Here is a 23,050-nt window from a genome sequence, read left to right on the forward strand (position 1 = left end):
AGTACATTATTGGGGGAGAGGGGGGGAGGAAGGCAGTTTAATAGCGCATGTATTGAAATTGCATCTGAGGGGGTGCAGGTAAAGCGCATGCGACCTTTAGGAATCAATTCTTATTTTCTAGTGTTCAGTTATATCAAGGATAGTGCGTCGACGGAAGGGTGTGGTGAAACATATCCCGGCAGGACTTGGTATGTCAGTTCATTAATATAACACTTCTCTGTGTATTATTTAGTGTTCTTCAGATTTATAATGTTCGTCTTTTGATAGCTTTAGGATAGGATATACTATTTTAATCTTCTACCAACGATATCATTTCTATAGTCTCTTCTGTTCGTCTAATAGATTTCTTAAATCATTGCTCTTAAGCAACGTGCATTAGTAGGATATAAAAATTCATAGAAATTACTTTAAGTATCAGACCCTATAGTAGTAAAACTCTAACCATACCTAAGACTAGAGTTTTAAGCGTGTGTAATTGCATATATATGTGCGTATGTATATTTATGTTTGTGTGCGTTTCTCGTACCTTCTTCATGATGGCCAGCTGTGTCTCGTACAGCTGATGTCTCGCTGGGTCATGTCTCTCCGGGAACGAAAACGCGCAGCAGTGGAAGTGGTGGGTCAACTGCGCCCGCTCCAGGTGCTAGAAGGGTGTATGGGGTAGTGGGAAGAGATTACAATTATTACACTGAAATATACATGACAGAATTCTAGCTGGAGAAAGAGTGACAGAATATTATAAGTGCTATAGTCCTCCCTAACAAATTTATAAAAGACAAGTCTGCTCTTTTATTTCATTTTTATTATGTTGGAAACTCGTTAGAATGGATTCGGGCTGAAGTTGGTTTGGGGTACTATATAGGATTATATACGATATAAAAAATAAATTCTTATTCACTGCAGACCGATAGACCAACGGGTTGATATAAAATGCAGACACAAAAGACTGAGTAAACATTACAGTATTTGCTTGTATCTTGAACCTTCCTGATTCATGACCATCAACCTCAACCTACTTGAAAATCATATATAGATGGTATGTATTTCAAGGAAGGTGTCTTCTCTATTCTCAGTATTTCCAATTTCTCGAGTCCCTTCGTCGGTAGCGACGTGATGGCCGTGTTACTGAGATCTCTGAAAACGAAGCAATGGACTATTTTGTTTAATTAATATATATCATGATTGTAACATTTAAGATCCGTTTCCTGCTATATTTTGTTGTATGAATTGATTTTTATAATGCATAATATGATCTTTCCCAAACCAAATAAATCAATAGTAAGGACATGCGCTGTCAGGAATCGTTGTGACTTAGGTCTCTCGAGTTGAACCCGTATGCTTAGTAGAAGTCGGCCCCGTCACTCTTCATGCGGAGTGCTAACCATTTTCCATTTACATATTAGTATATTAAGTTATTGAAACGGGAAACTCTTTGTGTGGGGTGTGACGATGCAAACAAGGACTAAGCATACTGATGTCTGATGCGACATGACATTTTCGGTGGGTGATTAGTAACTACTGAATATGAAACGCTGTTATACTATATCAAATATCGTTAGTTAGGAGCAAGATTATTAAACACATCTACTAATAGAACAACTTACAATTGTCTTAATAAAAGATTTCCAGCGAAGGCCAGGTCGTCGAGCTTAGAGAGTTTGGTGTTGCCTTTGAAGCTCCTATGTAAAAATATAAGAATTGTCTATAGTACAAAATCTATAAAATATAATTATTAACAGATTCTATAGTGCCTTAAGAAATATTATTGCAATCTACCCAGTTCGAATTAATGGTGACTAGATGGCAGCACTTAAAGGTTTTGAAGAAAACTATTCATATATCATTGGAGATTTTTTTATTTCCTATAAGAAATATCTGATATATATATTTTTCAAATGTTAGCTGATTTCAACTTCGAACAAATTACTTTAAAAGAAATGAAAAAATTAATTAATTTAATTTTAATCTATATTCAATAAGACGTTGAACTCACAGTTTAGATATCTGTGAGTTCTTGAAGGCGTGCGGGGGAACCTCTTGTATCAAGTTGTAGTTCAACGAACTGGAAACGATAATCACAGTGATAATATAGATATACTTCAATAAATATGTTTTTTTTACAAAGAGCCATGTTACAATGTTTAAATGCACTATATTTGTATGATCTTTATTTATATTACAGGATGACTGCGCAAGCGCAACCGATGGCCAATAAACTGTAAGTGGCTTCCGGTCAAATGAGTCGATCAATAAACAAAAATAATGTGAGTATTCTTTTTAAATATAGCTCTACTAAAGGTAGATCTTCGCAACACAATGCATTAAATATTTTAATTATAGAAACTTTTTGTAAGAATATATGGGGATGTGTGGATTTTTGTACCTGTTTTACTTACAGACGAATGTTGTGAAAGCTTTACATCAAGAAGCATAGTACGAGTATAGATCAGAATAAAACTCAATCATTTTTAGATATAGCCTTTAGGTTAGTGCTGAATTACGGTTAAGGGTATAAATGCCGAAAGTATTATTAATAAGCAAATCGTGAAAGATAAAATATATTGAAAACTGCGAAAAAAAGGTACTGTTTTAATTTAAGGATAATGAAAGCAAATAAAAATATTTTGTTACTATATGTACCTATAACTTACACTTGGTCGGCGCGGACACGGAGCGCGTGCGCCGGGAGACGCTTTATGTGGTTACCCTCCAGGTCGCTGGTGAACAAAGAGTACTGTCACCTTCATTATTATGATGACTCATAAAGGAAGATACATATTATATAAATATGTACGATATTCACAAATTTAAAATAAAATTAAACGCCTGAAATTATTTACTTGCAATATTTAAATTTTTAACGTCACCAGTATTTCGACATCACAATGTTGCGTATAGAGGCTAATCAGAAGAATTCTAACAAAATGTATCCATTTATATTAATTAATTGGTAAATTGATGTCCATCGATAAGAGGTAAATAAAATACACTTAAAAACCCAAACATTATTCAATTTCATGTAACATTACCAAAGATCTTGGGTTTTCAAAGCATTCTTATGTTTCTTAAATGACTTAATCTCCAGCGAGTTCATTTCATGGTAATAATAAATAATATAGATATAATTCCACTCTGTCATTAGAATATTAACATTCAAATCATAATAAAAATTTGGAAAAATGTTGATTATAAAATATTTATCCGCTTGTATAATTATCTCCGCCCAGATTACCCTCTTAGTGGAGCGTTTAAGTACTTAATTCCCAAGTATTTAATCGAGGAAAAATACAAGCAACTAGATAAATATTATTTTTTAAAATCCAAAAATAACACTGATAACGAAAGTATTTTTTTTTATCATCTCATAATTCAATTAAATCCAATTATTGTTGTAGTCTTAGATATATCGTCACGGAAAATCAAGTATATTTAGTGTTTAAAACACTATTAAATAGTTATATCATTAAAAAAAAAATCTGCTATATATGGATAAATAAACTTATAGATTTTTATATATTTTAATTATTGTCAAAGTAAATAAATGCTCTGAATCTGTGATAATACTCACACAGCCTGTAAATATGGTAGAGAGGTGTTGATCCTGTTATTGTCGTGAACGTGGCTGAGATTTGGAACTTCAAGTAGACCGGACGTTGTTATGATGCTGAGGAAAATGATTACGCAAATAATACATGTCAAAATAAGTATTGGTTTGATTAAACATTAAAATAGTACATACGTACAAAGTGCGCAGTTCGGGCAGTGCCGGCAGTGGCGCTAGCCTATGTAGAAGGGGGGCTTGGGATATAAACCTGGAATTACGTTAATTAAATTATAATAATACTACTTATTTTGAGACATCAGTATTCCCTAGCTCATTATTATTTTTTAAACGAGCAGACGCCCTACCTGACGGAGGTAGTACCGTCCGCCATGGACATCCGCAACATAGTTTTGCGGATGCGTTGCCACCCTTGATTGAGGAAGAGGGAGAGAAAAGGGTGGGACAAGGGAAAGGGAAAGGATAGGAAAAGGGGAATGGCGACCGCTTCTCTCACTGAATTAACGAAACGCAGCCCTTTAAGACTTCACGCCTATCTTCTGCGAGAGGGTGGTACTTCCCCGGTCGAGCCAGCCTATATCGAGCTGCAGTAATTTGACCACAGCTAGGCTCTACCACGTATAAAATCCTATTATTAATTCCTTTTTATTTATCATTATATTAACAAGATTCGATACGTTTTAAAACTTATCGGCTGTTAAATGGTGCGTTACTATTTTGACAAACAAATATTATATCCGTTTGTCCTTTTCTATGAGTTGTAATTCAAAATAAGATGGGGATGGTCTTTCTTTGGGGACAAAGTAAACATACTAAATTTCAGTTAATCTATTTGCTGACTATATCAACTATGTATTTGCGACTAGTCGTAATTTGTTTACAAGATCAAAATACCAAAATTATTTTTCTTTGTACCTATATATGATTATGTTGGTAGAATTCTATGAATGTAACAATTTTATAAAACGTCTATTTTCTGACTTAACTTAAGCTATATTTATACTATTGATAACACAATTCTAACAATAACAGCATACCGAAGAAAATAAATTAAGGAAGCAATACGTTCGTTAAAATAGAATACTTAATCCGGGCGACTTCGGGGCGAAAAATTGTCTTAAAATTTGATAACATTTTGGCTGGCTCAATTAATTATAAACATTTAGCATAATTTTAGCATCTACCATCAAATATGCGTACCTATTTAGCGAGATCCAGAAGTGAAATTTTGACTTCATAAATATATACTTCAGACTTTTATTACTACTTTTATTGAAGTTTTGCTCTATTTATAAATAGTAACATGGTGTGTCTACAGCAGAGAAGTCTTAAGAGTTTTTCACAGCTGCATAAAATATCTTTTTTACAAATTCGACAAGAATATACGGAAAAGATATTGGAACAATGAGACTGCCATGGTAATGTACTTGAAATATAAATTATTGGGCAAGACAGTCGTTTTACGGGCAGGAAAGGCCCCTCCATGTCCCAAAGAATAAGAGCGAGCCAGAAAACAGGCCGCGCATTTTCGAGACATTCACCCTAACCAGGGCACGAGCCCATAGATGTGCGTATAGGGCCACAGACTTGAAGATGCCGGCATAAAGTCACCGGCAACCAACTCTAGGTTTTCCCAAATTTGGTAAGGGCCACCCGAGAGACAGCGCCGCTGAAGTGCGGGCCAATAATAAAACGATGCTTAATATGAGATCAAACACAAATATCGTTTTTTGGTTCTTTCTACCCAAAAGCCTTCGTTAGTCCGCAACTATTCTTATCTCTTAGAAGCACCAGTAAACCTGACTTAAGGATTTCTCTAGTTCCTAGGCTAGAATTTTTAGATCAGTTTTAACAATTCCTTATCTTATTTCATACGAAGCAACCGAGAGCTCTCTTAATATTTTAATCGGTTCTAAATCCTAGATATAAAAAGAAATATCATACGTATGTGTCCATATTATCTTTGGTATGCTTCGAGTTAATGGAATTTTTATTCTAACTATATCATTGATAACACACAAGTAATTGACGTGTGATTATTTTTCGTACATCAATCGCGGCGAATCGACATTTTATTATGAGACATCATTTGAGGAAGATAAAGATATTATTTATAGCACATCATTATATAGTGAAAAATTGAATTTGTTTTTATTGAAAATACATTATTATCGTTGAACAATATTATCAAACGAATGAATCATTTAGATATTAAAAGATCGGTGTTTTGTATTAAAGTAAATATAAACGTTATTTATTTATTGCTGAATTAGCAGTTGTGTCGATATATTTAAAATATCTTAACTCATTTAACAACTAATTCGGTTCATATCTTTGACTTTCTAATATAAAACTTTAAATTATTTGATATTTTTAAATAAATATCCCAATATCCATGATGAGCGTGGATTAATTTAGTTATAGAAATATGTATTATTTTATGCATAAGAGTTTGTTTGCCACAAAAAATAATAAAGTTAAACAATTCATAAAAATGTGTGAAAAAACGGCTGCCGAGTTCGGTTTCAGCGAAAAAAAATTTTTATTCCTATGTCGTAAATCACATAATAGGGCAGTACTTTTTTATATGAGAATGCCAGCGGATACGGAAACAAAACCTTGAAATTAAGTTAGTAATAAATAAGATATGATGAATTCACTCACAGTGATTTGAGATTGGGCATTTTCGTCAGATCTTCAACAGCAACGTACTCCAAATTAGGTGCGTCGATAATAGATCTGAAATTTAAAAAAATATATTATATAGTGTGTAGAGTCATACAAAAATTAAATAAATTAATAAAAATTAAATATTATTTTATACATTTTAGATTTTTAAGAAATAGTTTTTCTTGTGATGACACATGCTGAACATTATTTAGTCCTGTGTAGTGTATTCAAAAAGTAATTAATAGTTTATTTTTAAAATTATAAAATGACGGGTAGTATCCGAAAATATTAGTCTCTTACAAATGTTCAACATCGTGAAGGTGGTAGCCAGCGGCGTGGATCACCCGCGCTGTTAAACGAGTGATGTTAGTCTGAAGGAGCACCACAGACGACCTTGAACCACTCGACTGACACACACTTGACTCAACTGAAATAATACGTAAGCAATTAAGAAAAGCAAATATATGGATTTAAAATGTTCTATAAAATTCTATGTCTTTATAACCTAAGCCTTATTTAGTAAAACCTAAGCCTGAATATAAAAGATATTTCTGACAAAAAAAAAATAATTTAAAATTATGGAACATAGTGATAGAATATTTAATACATTTTATTTGTATCTATTCGTATTAATATAAATAATAATCATATTATTTGTATTAATAAATTTTATTAGTGCGTGTAGTTTTATTATTCGATGATTTCATGATAGTTATTGGTTATTTTTTTTTTTGTGTATTTATAAAGACGTTTCTTTGAAACACTACGTCTATTATTATTAGAAGTCTTAAACCTTACGAAACACTATGATAGACTTTATTCGTTGAAAATGTTTAAAAATAAACCGTTCTTTATTCTACCACAACAACGTTCATCACAATGTTGATTGTCTTTATTTGGAATAAAATAAGTCTAAAACCAGTGAATTTGTATCTAGAATTTATATAAAATAACATCTATTGAATAACATAACAGTAAGTACTCTAGTTAAAAAAAAAACTCACTCTATTAAAAAGTTTAGTTAAAGTTTGCTATTTATGTCATTAAAACTTGAACTTGAATATTTAGCTAATTAAAAGGAAAAACTTTAGAATAACTTACGCGTACACGATTTTAATAAGAAAAATTGTTGCCATTTAAATTCCTTTCAGCTTCACTTCATGTGAAACATAAATATAATACTAGAACATAAACATTTCGTATGCCAAAGATGTTATCACAATGTCCATTTCGTTTCCTCATATTAGTTTTATTAGCCTTTTCTTTGTTAACGTTATCAAAAGATACCAAGTACTGGAGCGATATCGGTTAGTAATTGATTAAGTCAATCGCCACTTGTATAAATGTACACAAAACTATAATACTTGTAGGTATATCTGGAATAGTTCTGTCAATAAGACTCAGTTTAAAATATATAAGTATATTGATTTTTTTTTAATTACCAACAGATGGTAACAACGAAAATATTTACCGTTGAGAAATTGTGTATTGACTTCAGATTATTATTAAATTAATTTATAATCTGTGAAAGGTTCAAAATAGTGGTTATATTTTTTACTAGTCGAGGGTTTCGAAACAAAAAAATTGTAACTCAGAAAGTTACATCTCATAACTATAAGTTCATATTTACAACTGTAATGAAGTAATATGTAAAATATAAAAAGGATAAAATATAATTTAAGAGAGCAGTAATGTACAGAATCATAGAAAAACCTAAACAGTAATATGTTTAGTGGGTTCAAAAGTCTTCAGACATAGTAAGACTAAGATACTTTGAAGACAATAATAAAAAAAATATTTTAGTATTATTTGCATATACAAGTCTCCAAAAAATTTCTCATCGTTAGTACTCATATGATTAATTTAACAAGCCACTCCCAACACTACTCTTATCTTATCTGTGAAGCCCTTAGATCCTAGAAAAGTGCGCCAATTATAATTATGCTACAGAGTGCAGACATTCGTAGTTCCAAACTAAATTAGGCTCTTGTAAGTCTTCTTCAAACTCAAACGTCTATTTGACTTTCCACCCACGATCTTATCATAAAATAAATGTCTGAATTTCAAATAAACGACTTAAAATCGTTTAACTCATTATTTACTGACCATTTTTGAGAAAGAAATTGTTGTTTAATGAGACTTTTACAGTGATGTAGCATTTTCTGTTCAGTAAAAGGAGTTCTGAAACACATGATATATGTATGTATATTCTTTACTTACATGATACGTCTAAATATTGAATATTTTGTGACCTCGGTTTGATTCTGACAGAACTTTTCATGTAGGTATTCGTGCACATCACATAAAAACTTTTAATAGAAAGTAATGCAAATATTACAATGAGATCTAAGATTTTCGCGAGTTTTATTCATTTAAATGAAACTAATATTTTTCGGATAAACTACGAGTGATTTATTTTTGTAAAAAACTACATACTCCCGACGTTTCGGTTACTTTTCCGCAACCACTGAGTGAGTGACACTCACGTCTCGTCTGCCCGTGATCACGGTTGTAGTTTTTTATGCGAAAAATATTAGTTTCATTCAAATGCAAATATTATTTACTTCACAAGTTTTTTTTTATATCTGTTAAAGTTTAGAGCTGTTTAGCTCACTGTGGAAATGAAATAAAATCATTTTCCAATCCCACAATCTTTTAAAAAATCGTACATATTTCGCAATACTAAAGGGAGTCCAACTGTCATTATATTTGTAGGAAATATTCCAATTACGTCAAGTTCCCTAATTTCGTGTACATTAACATTAAGGTAATGTTTTCGTATTTTACAGACAGTTTAGGCGGAGTAATTACAGTTTGTTTACTTTAATAGATAAAACAATAGACACGTGACGTTGTTTTAATTTTCTTAATAGTTTTCTAAGAAATTACACTGTCATAGACGTCGGCAATTCAATTAAGGAATGTCTTTAAAATACAACTAACGAATTGTTTACACGTGACTTCCATATATTTACACCCCGGACTTTATGTGCTATTTGAAACTCTCCGTTGTTTACTTTTCGATATACATTTTCTTATATGGGTGTTAGGCGTGAAAAGTATATAGATTTGGATATTATTAATACTTATATATGTATATGTTAAAGTATAACTATGTTGTAGTTAAGTTAATTTAAATTTTCTCTATATTGTCTGACATAATCCTATTTCTAAACGGTTTTTATTTGACGTAATATAATGTAGGAGAGTATGAAGTGACATTTATCCAATCTAATGTAGAAATAAATAGGCCAGTGTTGATTAGATCATGAACAAAGAAGGTGATACAAGTATATCTACAACATCCTGCTATGTATAAAATATAGTTGCCAAATCCATTTTTTGTTTAAAGTACGGAAATGTACATTTCATCAAATATAATTATTTTTTTTCCACTAGTAGCATTCGGTTCAATCCTCAGAGACGTGATTGTCCATTGACAGTAAGATTTAGTGACAACTTCCGTGACAATCCAATTATCATTGTGTCTTGTGTTTGCTATATACATACATACAAAAAATACGTTATATTGCATACATACTATTTAAATTATATTAATTTAGAACACTGCTCTTATACATTAAACCATGAAGGTTTTAAAAATAGAGTAAAGAGTTTTTAATAATTTTTTAAAGAGTCCATTGGTATGATACACTTTTTCATCAGTAAGTTTCTTATGTCGAAATATTTGTGATAGTTAAAGTTTCTTATTAAAAGACTTTAATAATAAATTAAATATGTATTCATATATTATTACAGCATGTTCTAATATTGTTATTATCAAACCGAGCCGCTAATTTAGGGAGTAAATTGTAGATGTGAATCATTTGAGTCATTGCAAACAGACGAAACTGTAACGCGACATTGTGAATAAAATTTATATTATTACAGCAGAAGAAATGTTTAGACTTTGGAGTTTGTGAATATTCTTAGTTATATATTTTTTTTATGATTTTTTTATTTTTTATTTTGTAGTTGTTATAAAATTTACGTGTATATTGATCAAGACAAATTTATATATGTATTTAAATACTTACTTTCAGTTATTAATTCAGGCAGTGACTCCATTAGGTTAAATGAGTTTTTACCTCAATGGAACTGAATAACAGTTGTAAACGGGCCTTCTCATACCTAATATGTCCATATCGAATATTTTCTTTTATATTAATTCAATTAATATGAAAAATTTAATATCTGTATTGTAAACGATAGTTACGAGACGTGGCAAGAGAAATTAGGTAATATTTAAAATTAACACTTATGGTCTTTAGGTTTGACATTAATAGAACTTCGTCATAATTGTATGTTATTTTAAAAAAAGAATTGAAACTCTATTAGAGGTATCCGATACCATAAAGGAAGACTCGATATATTTGATGCGCTATAATATTAATTATATAATATTCCTTCCGTTTGTCAGTGATATATAGAACAGGAGGTAGTAATTATGAATTGGTGAGTAAATAAGGGATAATGTTTAGAGGAAATATAACCTTTTTAAAAGATAACTAACAACGAAACTTCATAACAGTTCAACACAATAACTGTTCCCGCCATTATAAATATATCTTCGTAAATGGAACACCAAATGTTAGCCAGGTCGGCCAAATATTTAACACGTTGTGTGACATTGTGTTAAAAATAAAGCTTTTAAAGTGCTTTACGTTTTCATAATGTAAACGGCATTTGTTTAGTTTTATGAAAGGAGGTTTTACTGAACGTCAAACTAAAAATCATTTAAGCATTAGATGACCGGCTCGGTAATGTGTGCCTTTGTCAAAACAGTTTTAAAAATTCATTACAGACGATCAAGGTGAATATTTGCTAGCAATTATTGTTATAGTGCCAGATTTTGCTTTAATGAGTTTTTGGTTTAATACAAACTAATAAATGGAACAAAATTATTAAAAAAACAGTTGATGGGATCTAATAAGTGATATAGTACAATTATTATTAGATATTCTTAACAATCAGTCATTCTTAACAAACGCTGTTTTTAAACCATCTTAAAACATTAAACTCGAATTTGTGATGCGAGTTTATTATAATAATTTAATATACACACATACAATAACGCCATGAGTTACCATTAATGCTAAATAAAGTAATTTACGAATTTAGCGTTTCAGAAAACATTACTTTGACAACTATAATATTTAGTTTAGAAGTAACAGCAAATATCTAATGAAAGCCTCAAGTTAAGTCTAAAGTCACTATGTTTGTATATATATACTAGTTTTTACCCGCGACTCCTTTAGTATTATATATATATTTCTTTCAACATCCCAGCGTCCCCGAGTCAATATTAACTTAGTGCTAACAGATCAGTTGTCGGTATGGGTCATAGTTCGTAGACACTAACCAGCCATTTAAGGTTTAATTGTACTTTCTTTTGATAAAATATGATTCAGAATATATATTACGGAGGAAAAATAAGTACATTTTTGTTTCTTTATTACAATATTACATCCAGATTAAGTTATAACTTAACTGTATTGGACTCACGCTTCGAAATCAAATATTTAGGAAGTCATATATCTTATAATTTTTCAATATGTTCCGATTTTAAAAAGTTTTGCCTTTTAATAATCGGATCTAGATAAATATGAAACAAACAGATAGTTGCCAAAGCCGTTTGTCAAAGCCGTGTGTGTGCCGATACGAGAATAATTGTGATGAAGCGTGGGGGTTGCAAAGTAATTGATAGTGTAAATTGTGATCTCACTCAATCAATATATAAAGTAATATAAGTTTAAGTTTTGTTTATAAGTTCTATTTATTTAGAATAAAGTTTCAGGGGCTATAATTATTCGGTTTTACAGAGACGTATAAATATTTTCACATTAATGTATTAACATATCTGAGCGCTTGTCATCTAATCATACTTTTCACGGTGTTGTTTATATTTTAGTGCTATATAAATTTTATCATAGTGTTTGAAACATGATGACGGAACATCTTCACAGCTGCGAGCCAGCATATAACACGTGACTCGGCTCTAACTGACCATAAGTGGCTTTTTGTTTTCAAATTATTGTTATCATTAAACGTTAAACGGTTTAAGAAAGTTTATGAGTATTTGAGACGTTAGACGTTGCAGTGAACATTCGAAAAAATATATTTCTCATAGATCATATCTGTCTATCAATGGATTTGTATATAAGATCGTAGTGGTAAAATGAGATTGAACCTTGAGTGTTATTTTAAGGCGTCATCTTACGTCAGAAAACTGATAACACTGATAACTGATAACGGATTGATGTTTGAGATGTCTCGGTCGGTTCAAACGATTTTACAGAGATTAAAAAAATATGTGAACAAATAAAAATGACATGAAATATAACAGTCTTTTAAGTGAACCTATATTTTTATCAAACACGGTAGGAAAGCATATTATATTGTAAATGTAGAGCTTTCTAATATTTTTAGAAAGGTAACCGCCATTTTTTTGTTTTATTATATCTGATCTAAATTATAGTCGTAAAATTTCGCTGATATAAATAGCATTCCGTCTGAATCTTCGCGTTTTGTTTGAATTACGGGAGGGATTTACAGTATTTTAGTATAACATACCGCTATATTTATGTAGATACTTCTATCTATAGATTACACGTACTTTATGCCCACGAAGCTTCATCGCAATAAATCTAAGTATTTTATTTGTTAATGCATCACAATTAGAAAATAACATTTATGTAAATCTATTGCAAACTAGATTATATATATTTCGCTTCACCCGATCAGAAGGTTATGGTGAATGAAACCCTTTATTCATATATGATATTCATCTCCGTCATGGGTCAGGATGCGATCCGCATTGACCGGTATCATGGCACCCAACCTCTCACTTTCATGTGTCATCGTCGCGATGCTCGGAAACGAGGAGGCCTGGGCAGCAGTTGCCTCCGTCTGCGAAGATGTTATGACAAGGAGAAAGTGGTGAGAGAACAGGAAAATCCGTTCAGGGGATCCTTAGGTTCCGTTCCTCCGCAAGCGAATAGGGATGCGTTTGAGTAGAAACAATCTTCGTCTTTCCGTCTTTCTCGGGTGTGGCCAGCCGGCTCTAGGTGTGGCATCCGGGCCGCCATTGCACTTGGCCTCACCGCCAACTGACGGGAGCATGGTTGCGTATCCGCCTGCTCGTATTCACCCCTTCATCTCCATAACGAAGCTGCTCGTAGGGCCCGCTCAGAGGTAAAGCTGGCGTCCCGCCGGCGGTACTTAGGTAACCCGAGCTTGCAGGATCCTACAGCACCGTCACATAGGCGATGAGGTACGCCGGATGGTTTATATATGTTCGAGTCCCACACATCCATCTCTACACCCGCAGGGAGTAAAGGCTCGACGGATTTTACCCCCGATAAAAAATATATATGATATATTTAACACTCTGTATAGCCATAGAGTATTAAAATAGATGAAATAGCTTAGATCTTGTAAATCTAACAGGTGCTGTTGAGTTTTGTAAAATTTAATATATTCAACAAACTCCCGTGACAGTGTAATTAATAAGTATATATTAAGAACAAATCTATTTATATATGCTTATTTACGGTTATTAATTATCTGTTCTTCGAGTTTCAGATCTTTGCTTTTAATATTTGCTTTAAATGAGTTCCTAAATCAGTAATGATATTATATAGTTTAGTCAAATGTAGAAAGTCAAATGTCAAAGACAATTGTAGAAAATGTAGAAACATTCGTATTTACATAAAAAAAATGTGAGCTTATATCAAGTATCAGACATCAGGTATTTGACTTAGCAAAGGGACGTTTTCAGCTGGAGCAAGCGTAAAATCGAAATTTAAGTGCTATTATTACTTCTATAAACAAATTGTGTTCTGTTTCTGTGTATTTTTTTGTTTATTTATTGTTTTAATTATCATTTATATTTAATAGTCTCCATTATAACTTTAACTTCGACTGAGTTTGTCTATGACCCAACTGCTTTATGGTAATTTATAGTAACGTTGAATATTTCAATATTTGTTCTCATTCCCTTTCGCAATTAACGATGCGAAAATTTCAGTTTTGCTTCTACCCGCATCATTAAATATAATGAAATAACACTACCTACTAGAATTAAGAAATATAAACAAAAATTATTAAAATTCTTCTGTATTATATATAGTTAATATTAAAAATATTACCAAATAAATACATTATAATAAAATTATTAAAATAACAACATAATTGAAGGTTTACTTTAATTGCGAGCGTTTATATCTATAAATTAAAGATCGTTTTAAATTTTTTAATTAATGTGCATATGTTTTGGACCAGCAGCAGTAAATTTATCCTTTCATTATTCATAATTATTTATTATTAACTATAAGACATATGAATTTTGTTTGTTTACGTTTATTTAAAAGACGGTTGAATATGAACAGGTCGTGTGGACCGCTGCCAGATGATGAATCTCAGTTCATTTACATTTTATTTACGTCTGTATAATATGTCCAGTTTCTGTTGAGATACAATTTTTATGTTTAATTTAATATAAATATTGTAGAAACATAGATCACGTAAACAAGACCGCTGAATATTAATATATCTAGACATAAAGTCGCGTTAGTTACGCTGTTTATAACTCAACAACAGATGTACGGATTGGGCTGAAATTTGGTGAGGAGCTAGCTAGCTTACATCCAGGAGATGGACAAAGGACGTTTTCCATCCCGATCGATAGAATAATAACACTTGATAAGATCCAAAATCAGTTTATTTGCGTTATCAGTTTATCAGTTTATGTAAATAATGCATTTTTCTATGCATCATTACCTAAATCATATAATACCATGTTTTTTTTTTATATTGAAATGACGTGTTAAATTTAATAAATTATTTTATTCGTAACTTAGTAATAATATTTTATATCCATTCACGACAATAACAATTTAATAATAAAAACTTATCCGATAAAAATTATCATCCAAAAAATTTAGTTTCATTAAAATGGGTACATTCGAAAATCTTAGATAACATAAATGTAGTTTTATTACAGACCTATATCTGAAAGACTTTTTTCATTATCATGATTATTTTGTTTTTAGAAATGATACTCACCTAAGCTTTTATGACACTGTCAACAAAACAAATTAAATTCAAAGATGATATAAACAAATTATAAAAGTAATATAATAATAATACTAAAGTAGCGTCAAATGTGAATTAATTAAGGGGTATATTAAGACGTCACATAATTTGTAATACAATGCCTATAACAGCTGATAGGAGAGGCGGAGAACAGATCGATATCTGATAGAATCTATGAACTTACTGCTGCTTGGTTATTGACTTGATCATCCCGGTTATAGGACATTCAATTTACTTATTACAGTCACACAGAATTATGTAGATATTTAACTGCGTTCCCTTCAGTATGTGAGAAGTAATAGTTTTCCAACTAAAACATATATTCTATGTAAATCAGTAAAATAAAAATACTTAAGGTTCCTAGTACAGATAATATCTCGAATCGTTCGGAATGACGACCCACATACTGTGGTCAGTTTATTGGAATCAATACTTGCAGTTCAAGGCTTGATAGAATGTATCTCTCAGCACCAGGTATTGGCTTTAGATCAGGCTCTTTTTGAATGCTCGTCTGCTATTGAAAGCCGAGCAATGCCGCCAGTTATCAAGAAATGGTGATGATATGGTACTCCGTATTGCTGCACATCAATTTTCCGTTTAGTCAACTTTACTACATATGGAATGAAAGAAACGTATTTGATGTAATAGAAATGAATAGTGTCCTAACCTTATTGTTAATATTCCTGCTGTTAAATAACCTTTTTGCATGACCGGAAGGGGAAGACAAGGCGTGGATTCCTAGTATCATATAGTTTTCGTAAAGGCCTCTTATCCCTAGTCTCGAGATAATTGTAATTAATTGCACAAGTTTGCCGTTTCAGTATATTAGAAATTATTTTTTATTTAATTTTGGTCAGGCATCGCTTTTTTGATTTAACGAAGTTATGATGTTGAAATAATGTTGATATTAAAAGAACAGGATAAAGTCAATAAATCAAAACCAATCACGAAAACTGTTTAGTATAATTATGGATAATGACACTGCGGGCTAACCAAAGTTTCATAGCTTTCATCGTTTTAATGCAGCCGTTAATACATGTAGATACAGTCAAAACGAAAACTACAATCTTTCTTCGTTTTTTTTATCCCAGCTTCCTAGCCTAGAGAATAGAAAAAAAATTATAAGTTATTCCATACTTTAGTAACATTTAGAGTATAACGAAGGAAGCAACACATAAGGTTGGCAGTTTCGAGACTATTTAGGGGCATGGTGTTCCCTTCTACTCTGCCTCTAGATAGTCTTCAAATAACCAGCTATTCATGTTCGGCAATCTATAAAAACATTACCACCATGGAGCAAGAAACCCATAAGGTTGGCAGTTTCGAGATTATTTAGGGGCATAGTATTCCCTTCCACTCTGCCTCTAGATAGTCTTCAAATAACCACCTTAACATGTTCGACAGTCTACAGAACATTACCACCATGGAGGAAGAAACCCATAAGGTTGGCAGTTTCGAGACTATTTAGGGGCATGGTGTTCCCTTCCACTCTGCCTCTAGATAGTCTTCAAATAACCACCTTAACATGTTCGACAGTCTACAAAACATTACCACCATGAACGAAGAAACCCATAAGGTTGGCAGTCTCGAGACTATTTAGGGGCATGGTGTTCCCTTCCACTCTGCCTCTAGATAGTCTTCAAATAACCACCTTAACATGTTCGACAGTCTACAGAACATTACCACCATGGAAGAAGAAACCCATAAGGTTGGCAGTTTCGAGACTATTTAGGGGCATGGTGTTCCCTTCCACTCTGCCTCTAGATAGTCTTCAAATAACCACCTTAACATGTTCGGCAGTCTTCAGAACAGTAACAATACGAACGAAGAAACCCATAAGGTTGGCAGTCTCGAGACTATTTAGGGGCATGGTGTTCCCTTCCACTCTGCCTCTAGATAGTCTTCAAATAACCACCTTAACATGTTCGACAGTCTACAGAACATTACCACCATGGAGGAAGAAACCCACAAGGTTGGCAGTCTCGAGACTATTTAGGGGCATGGTGTTCCCTTCCACTCTGCCTCTAGATAGTCTTCAAATAACCACCTTAACATGTTCGACAGTCTACAGAACATTACCACCATGGAGGAAGAAACCCATAAGGTTGGCAGTTTCGAGACTATTTAGGGGCATGGTGTTCCCTTCCACTCTGCCTCTAGATAGTCTTCAAATAACCACCTTAACATGTTCGACAGTCTACAGAACATTACCACCATGGAGGAAGAAACCCACAAGGTTGGCAGTCTCGAGACTATTTAGGGGCATGGTGTTCCCTTCCACTCTGCCTCTAGATAGTCTTCAAATAACCACCTTAACATGTTCGACAGTCTACAGAACAGTACCACCATGGAGGAGGAAACCCATAAGGTTGGCAGTTTCGAGACTATTTAGGGGCATGGTGTTCCCTTCCACTCTGCCTCTAGATAGTCTTCAAATAACCACCTTAACATGTTCGGCAGTCTACAAAACATTACCACCATGGAAGAAGAAACCCATAAGGTTGGTAGTTTCGAGACTATTTAGGGGCATGGTGTTCCCTTCCACTCTGCCTCTAGATAGTCTTCAAATAACCACCTTAACATGTTCGACAGTCTTCAGAACAGTACCAACACGAACGAAGAAACCCATAAGGTTGGCAGTTTCGAGACTATTTAGGGGCATGGTGTTCCCTTCCACTCTGCCTCTAGATAGTCTTCAAATAACCACCTTAACATGTTCGACAGTCTACAGAACATTACCACCATGGAGGAAGAAACCCACAAGGTTGGCAGTCTCGAGACTATTTAGGGGCATGGTGTTCCCTTCCACTCTGCCTCTAGATAGTCTTCAAATAACCACCTTAACATGTTCGACAGTCTACAGAACAGTACCACCATGGAGGAGGAAACCCATAAGGTTGGCAGTTTCGAGACTATTTAGGGGCATGGTGTTCCCTTCCACTCTGCCTCTAGATAGTCTTCAAATAACCACCTTAACATGTTCGGCAGTCTACAAAACATTACCACCATGGAAGAAGAAACCCATAAGGTTGGTAGTTTCGAGACTATTTAGGGGCATGGTGTTCCCTTCCACTCTGCCTCTAGATAGTCTTCAAATAACCACCTTAACATGTTCGGCAGTCTACAAAACATTACCACCATGGAAGAAGAAACCCATAAGGTTGGTAGTTTCGAGACTATTTAGGGGTATGGTGTTCCCTTCCACTCTGCCTCTAGATAGTCTTCAAATAACCACCTTAACATGTTCGACAGTCTACAGAACATTACCACCATGGAGGAAGAAACCCATAAGGTTGGCAGTTTCGAGACTATTTAGGGGCATGGTGTTCCCTTCCACTCTGCCTCTAGATAGTCTTCAAATAACCACCTTAACATGTTCGGCAGTCTACAAAACATTACCACCATGAAAGAAGAAACCCATAAGGTTGGTAGTTTCGAGACTATTTAGGGGCATGGTGTTCCCTTCCACTCTGCCTCTAGATAGTCTTCAAATAACCACCTTAACATGTTCGACAGTCTACAGAACATTACCACCATGGAGGAAGAAACCCATAAGGTTGGCAGTTTTGAGACTATTTAGGGGCATGGTGTTCCCTTCCACTCTGCCTCTAGATAGTTTTCAAATAACCACCTTAACATGTTCGGCAGTCTACAAAACATTACCACCATGGAAGAAGAAACCCATAAGGTTGGTAGTTTCGAGACTATTTAGGGGCATGGTGTTCCCTTCCACTCTGCCTCTAGATAGTCTTCAAATAACCACCTTAACATGTTCGGCAGTCTACAGAACATTACCACCATGGAAGAAGAAACCCATAAGGTTGGCAGTTTCGAGACTATTTAGGGGCATGGTGTTCCCTTCCACTCTGCCTCTAGATAGTCTTCAAATAACCACCTTAACATGTTCGGCAGTCTTCAGAACAGTAACAACACGAACGAAGAAACCCATAAGGTTGGCAGTCTCGACACTATTTAGGGGCATGGTGTTCCCTTCCACTCTGCCTCTAGATAGTCTTCAAATAACCACCTTAACATGTTCGGCAGTCTACAGAACATTACCACCATGGAGGAAGAAACCCATAAGGTTGGCAGTTTCGAGACTATTTAGGGGCATGGTGTTCCCTTCCACTCTGCCTCTAGATAGTCTTCAAATAACCACCTTAACATGTTCGACAGTCTACAGAACATTACCACCATGGAGGAAGAAACCCACAAGGTTGGCAGTCTCGAGACTATTTAGGGGCATGGTGTTCCCTTCCACTCTGCCTCTAGATAGTCTTCAAATAACCACCTTAACATGTTCGACAGTCTACAGAACATTACCACCATGGAGGAAGAAACCCATAAGGTTGGCAGTTTCGAGACTATTTAGGGGCATGGTGTTCCCTTCCACTCTGCCTCTAGATAGTCTTCAAATAACCACCTTAACATGTTCGACAGTCTACAGAACATTACCACCATGGAGGAAGAAACCCACAAGGTTGGCAGTCTCGAGACTATTTAGGGGCATGGTGTTCCCTTCCACTCTGCCTCTAGATAGTCTTCAAATAACCACCTTAACATGTTCGACAGTCTACAGAACAGTACCACCATGGAGGAGGAAACCCATAAGGTTGGCAGTTTCGAGACTATTTAGGGGCATGGTGTTCCCTTCCACTCTGCCTCTAGATAGTCTTCAAATAACCACCTTAACATGTTCGGCAGTCTACAAAACATTACCACCATGGAAGAAGAAACCCATAAGGTTGGTAGTTTCGAGACTATTTAGGGGCATGGTGTTCCCTTCCACTCTGCCTCTAGATAGTCTTCAAATAACCACCTTAACATGTTCGACAGTCTTCAGAACAGTACCAACACGAACGAAGAAACCCATAAGGTTGGCAGTCTCGAGACTATTTAGGGGCATGGTGTTCCCTTCCACTCTGCCTCTAGATAGTCTTCAAATAACCACCTTAACATGTTCGACAGTCTACAGAACATTACCACCATGGAGGAAGAAACCCATAAGGTTGGCAGTTTCGAGACTATTTAGGGGCATGGTGTTCCCTTCCACTCTGCCTCTAGATAGTCTTCAAATAACCACCTTAACATGTTCGACAGTCTACAGAACATTACCACCATGGAGGAAGAAACCCATAAGGTTGGCAGTTTCGAGACTATTTAGGGGCATGGTGTTCCCTTCCACTCTGCCTCTAGATAGTCTTCAAATAACCACCTTAACATGTTCGACAGTCTACAGAACATTACCACCATGGAGGAAGAAACCCATAAGGTTGGCAGTTTCGAGACTATTTAGGGGCATGGTGTTCCCTTCCACTCTGCCTCTAGATAGTCTTCAAATAACCACCTTAACATGTTCGGCAGTCTTCAGAACAGTAACAACACGAACGAAGAAACCCATAAGGTTGGCAGTCTCGAGACTATTTAGGGGCATGGTGTTCCCTTCCACTCTGCCTCTAGATAGTCTTCAAATAACCACCTTAACATGTTCGGCAGTCTACAAAACATTACCACCATGGAGGAAGAAACCCACAAGGTTGGCAGTCTCGAGACTATTTAGGGGCATGGTGTTCCCTTCCACTCTGCCTCTAGATAGTCTTCAAATAACCACCTTAACATGTTCGACAGTCTACAGAACAGTACCACCATGGAGGAGGAAACCCATAAGGTTGGCAGTTTCGAGACTATTTAGGGGCATGGTGTTCCCTTCCACTCTGCCTCTAGATAGTCTTCAAATAACCACCTTAACATGTTCGGCAGTCTACAAAACATTACCACCATGGAAGAAGAAACCCATAAGGTTGGTAGTTTCGAGACTATTTAGGGGCATGGTGTTCCCTTCCACTCTGCCTCTAGATAGTCTTCAAATAACCACCTTAACATGTTCGACAGTCTTCAGAACAGTACCAACACGAACGAAGAAACCCATAAGGTTGGCAGTCTCGAGACTATTTAGGGGCATGGTGTTCCCTTCCACTCTGCCTCTAGATAGTCTTCAAATAACCACCTTAACATGTTCGACAGTCTACAGAACATTACCACCATGGAGGAAGAAACCCATAAGGTTGGCAGTTTCGAGACTATTTAGGGGCATGGTGTTCCCTTCCACTCTGCCTCTAGATAGTCTTCAAATAACCACCTTAACATGTTCGACAGTCTACAGAACATTACCACCATGGAGGAAGAAACCCATAAGGTTGGCAGTTTCGAGACTATTTAGGGGCATGGTGTTCCCTTCCACTCTGCCTCTAGATAGTCTTCAAATAACCACCTTAACATGTTCGGCAGTCTTCAGAACAGTAACAACACGAACGAAGAAACCCATAAGGTTGGCAGTCTCGAGACTATTTAGGGGCATGGTGTTCCCTTCCACTCTGCCTCTAGATAGTCTTCAAATAACCACCTTAACATGTTCGGCAGTCTACAAAACATTACCACCATGGAAGAAGAAACCCATAAGGTTGGTAGTTTCGAGACTATTTAGGGGCATGGTGTTCCCTTCCACTCTGCCTCTAGATAGTCTTCAAATAACCACCTTAACATGTTCGACAGTCTACAGAACATTACCACCATGGAGGAAGAAACCCATAAGGTTGGCAGTTTCGAGACTATTTAGGGGCATGGTGTTCCCTTCCACTCTGCCTCTAGATAGTCTTCAAATAACCACCTTAACATGTTCGACAGTCTACAGAACATTACCACCATGGAGGAAGAAACCCATAAGGTTGGCAGTTTCGAGACTATTTAGGGGCATGGTGTTCCCTTCCACTCTGCCTCTAGATAGTCTTCAAATAACCACCTTAACATGTTCGGCAGTCTTCAGAACAGTAACAACACGAACGAAGAAACCCATAAGGTTGGCAGTCTCGAGACTATTTAGGGGCATGGTGTTCCCTTCCACTCTGCCTCTAGATAGTCTTCAAATAACCACCTTAACATGTTCGGCAGTCTACAAAACATTACCACCATGGAAGAAGAAACCCATAAGGTTGGTAGTTTCGAGACTATTTAGGGGCATGGTGTTCCCTTCCACTCTGCCTCTAGATAGTCTTCAAATAACCACCTTAACATGTTCGACAGTCTACAGAACATTACCACCATGGAGGAAGAAACCCATAAGGTTGGCAGTTTCGAGACTATTTAGGGGCATGGTGTTCCCTTCCACTCTGCCTCTAGATAGTCTTCAAATAACCACCTTAACATGTTCGACAGTCTTCAGAACAGTACCAACACGAACGAAGAAACCCATAAGGTTGGCAGTCTCGAGACTATTTAGGGGCATGGTGTTCCCTTCCACTCTGCCTCTAGATAGTCTTCAAATAACCACCTTAACATGTTCGGCAGTCTACAAAACATTACCACCATGGAAGAAGAAACCCATAAGGTTGGTAGTTTCGAGACTATTTAGGGGCATGGTGTTCCCTTCCACTCTGCCTCTAGATAGTCTTCAAATAACCACCTTAACATGTTCGACAGTCTACAGAACATTACCACCATGGAGGAAGAAACCCATAAGGTTGGCAGTTTCGAGACTATTTAGGGGCATGGTGTTCCCTTCCACTCTGCCTCTAGATAGTCTTCAAATAACCACCTTAACATGTTCGACAGTCTTCAGAACAGTACCAACACGAACGAAGAAACCCATAAGGTTGGCAGTCTCGAGACTATTTAGGGGCATGGTGTCCCCTTCCAGTCTGCCTCTAGATAGTCTTCAAATAACCA

The 23,050-nt window shown here is 35.1% G+C and overlaps 1 protein-coding gene across 2 annotated transcripts in view; it reads right to left on the minus strand.

Moving 5' to 3' along the window:
• The window catches only part of LOC116770325 (lutropin-choriogonadotropic hormone receptor), a 31,158-nt gene that overhangs the window by 2,912 nt on the left and 5,196 nt on the right, over window positions 1–23,050 (minus strand). The window contains exons 1-10 of one of the 2 annotated variants that reach the window (XM_032661747.2): window positions 7,334–7,433; window positions 6,533–6,659; window positions 6,227–6,301; window positions 3,744–3,812; window positions 3,569–3,664; window positions 2,652–2,717; window positions 1,994–2,062; window positions 1,605–1,679; window positions 1,017–1,134; window positions 527–643 (exon numbers count right to left, since the gene is read on the minus strand). In XM_032661747.2, coding sequence (XP_032517638.2) covers window positions 527–643; window positions 1,017–1,134; window positions 1,605–1,679; window positions 1,994–2,062; window positions 2,652–2,717; window positions 3,569–3,664; window positions 3,744–3,812; window positions 6,227–6,246 — 630 coding nt within the window. In that variant the 5' untranslated portion in view covers window positions 6,247–6,301; window positions 6,533–6,659; window positions 7,334–7,433. Of the gene's footprint in view, window positions 1–526; window positions 644–1,016; window positions 1,135–1,604; window positions 1,680–1,993; window positions 2,063–2,651; window positions 2,718–3,568; window positions 3,665–3,743; window positions 3,813–6,226; window positions 6,302–6,532; window positions 6,660–7,333; window positions 7,434–23,050 lie in introns of those variants that run through there. The other variant, XM_032661746.2, reaches the window with a different exon arrangement.

The sequence above is a fragment of the Danaus plexippus genome, assembly GCF_018135715.1.
Source record: "Danaus plexippus chromosome 13 unlocalized genomic scaffold, MEX_DaPlex mxdp_15, whole genome shotgun sequence".
NCBI classification, from domain to species: Eukaryota; Metazoa; Arthropoda; class Insecta; order Lepidoptera; family Nymphalidae; genus Danaus; species Danaus plexippus.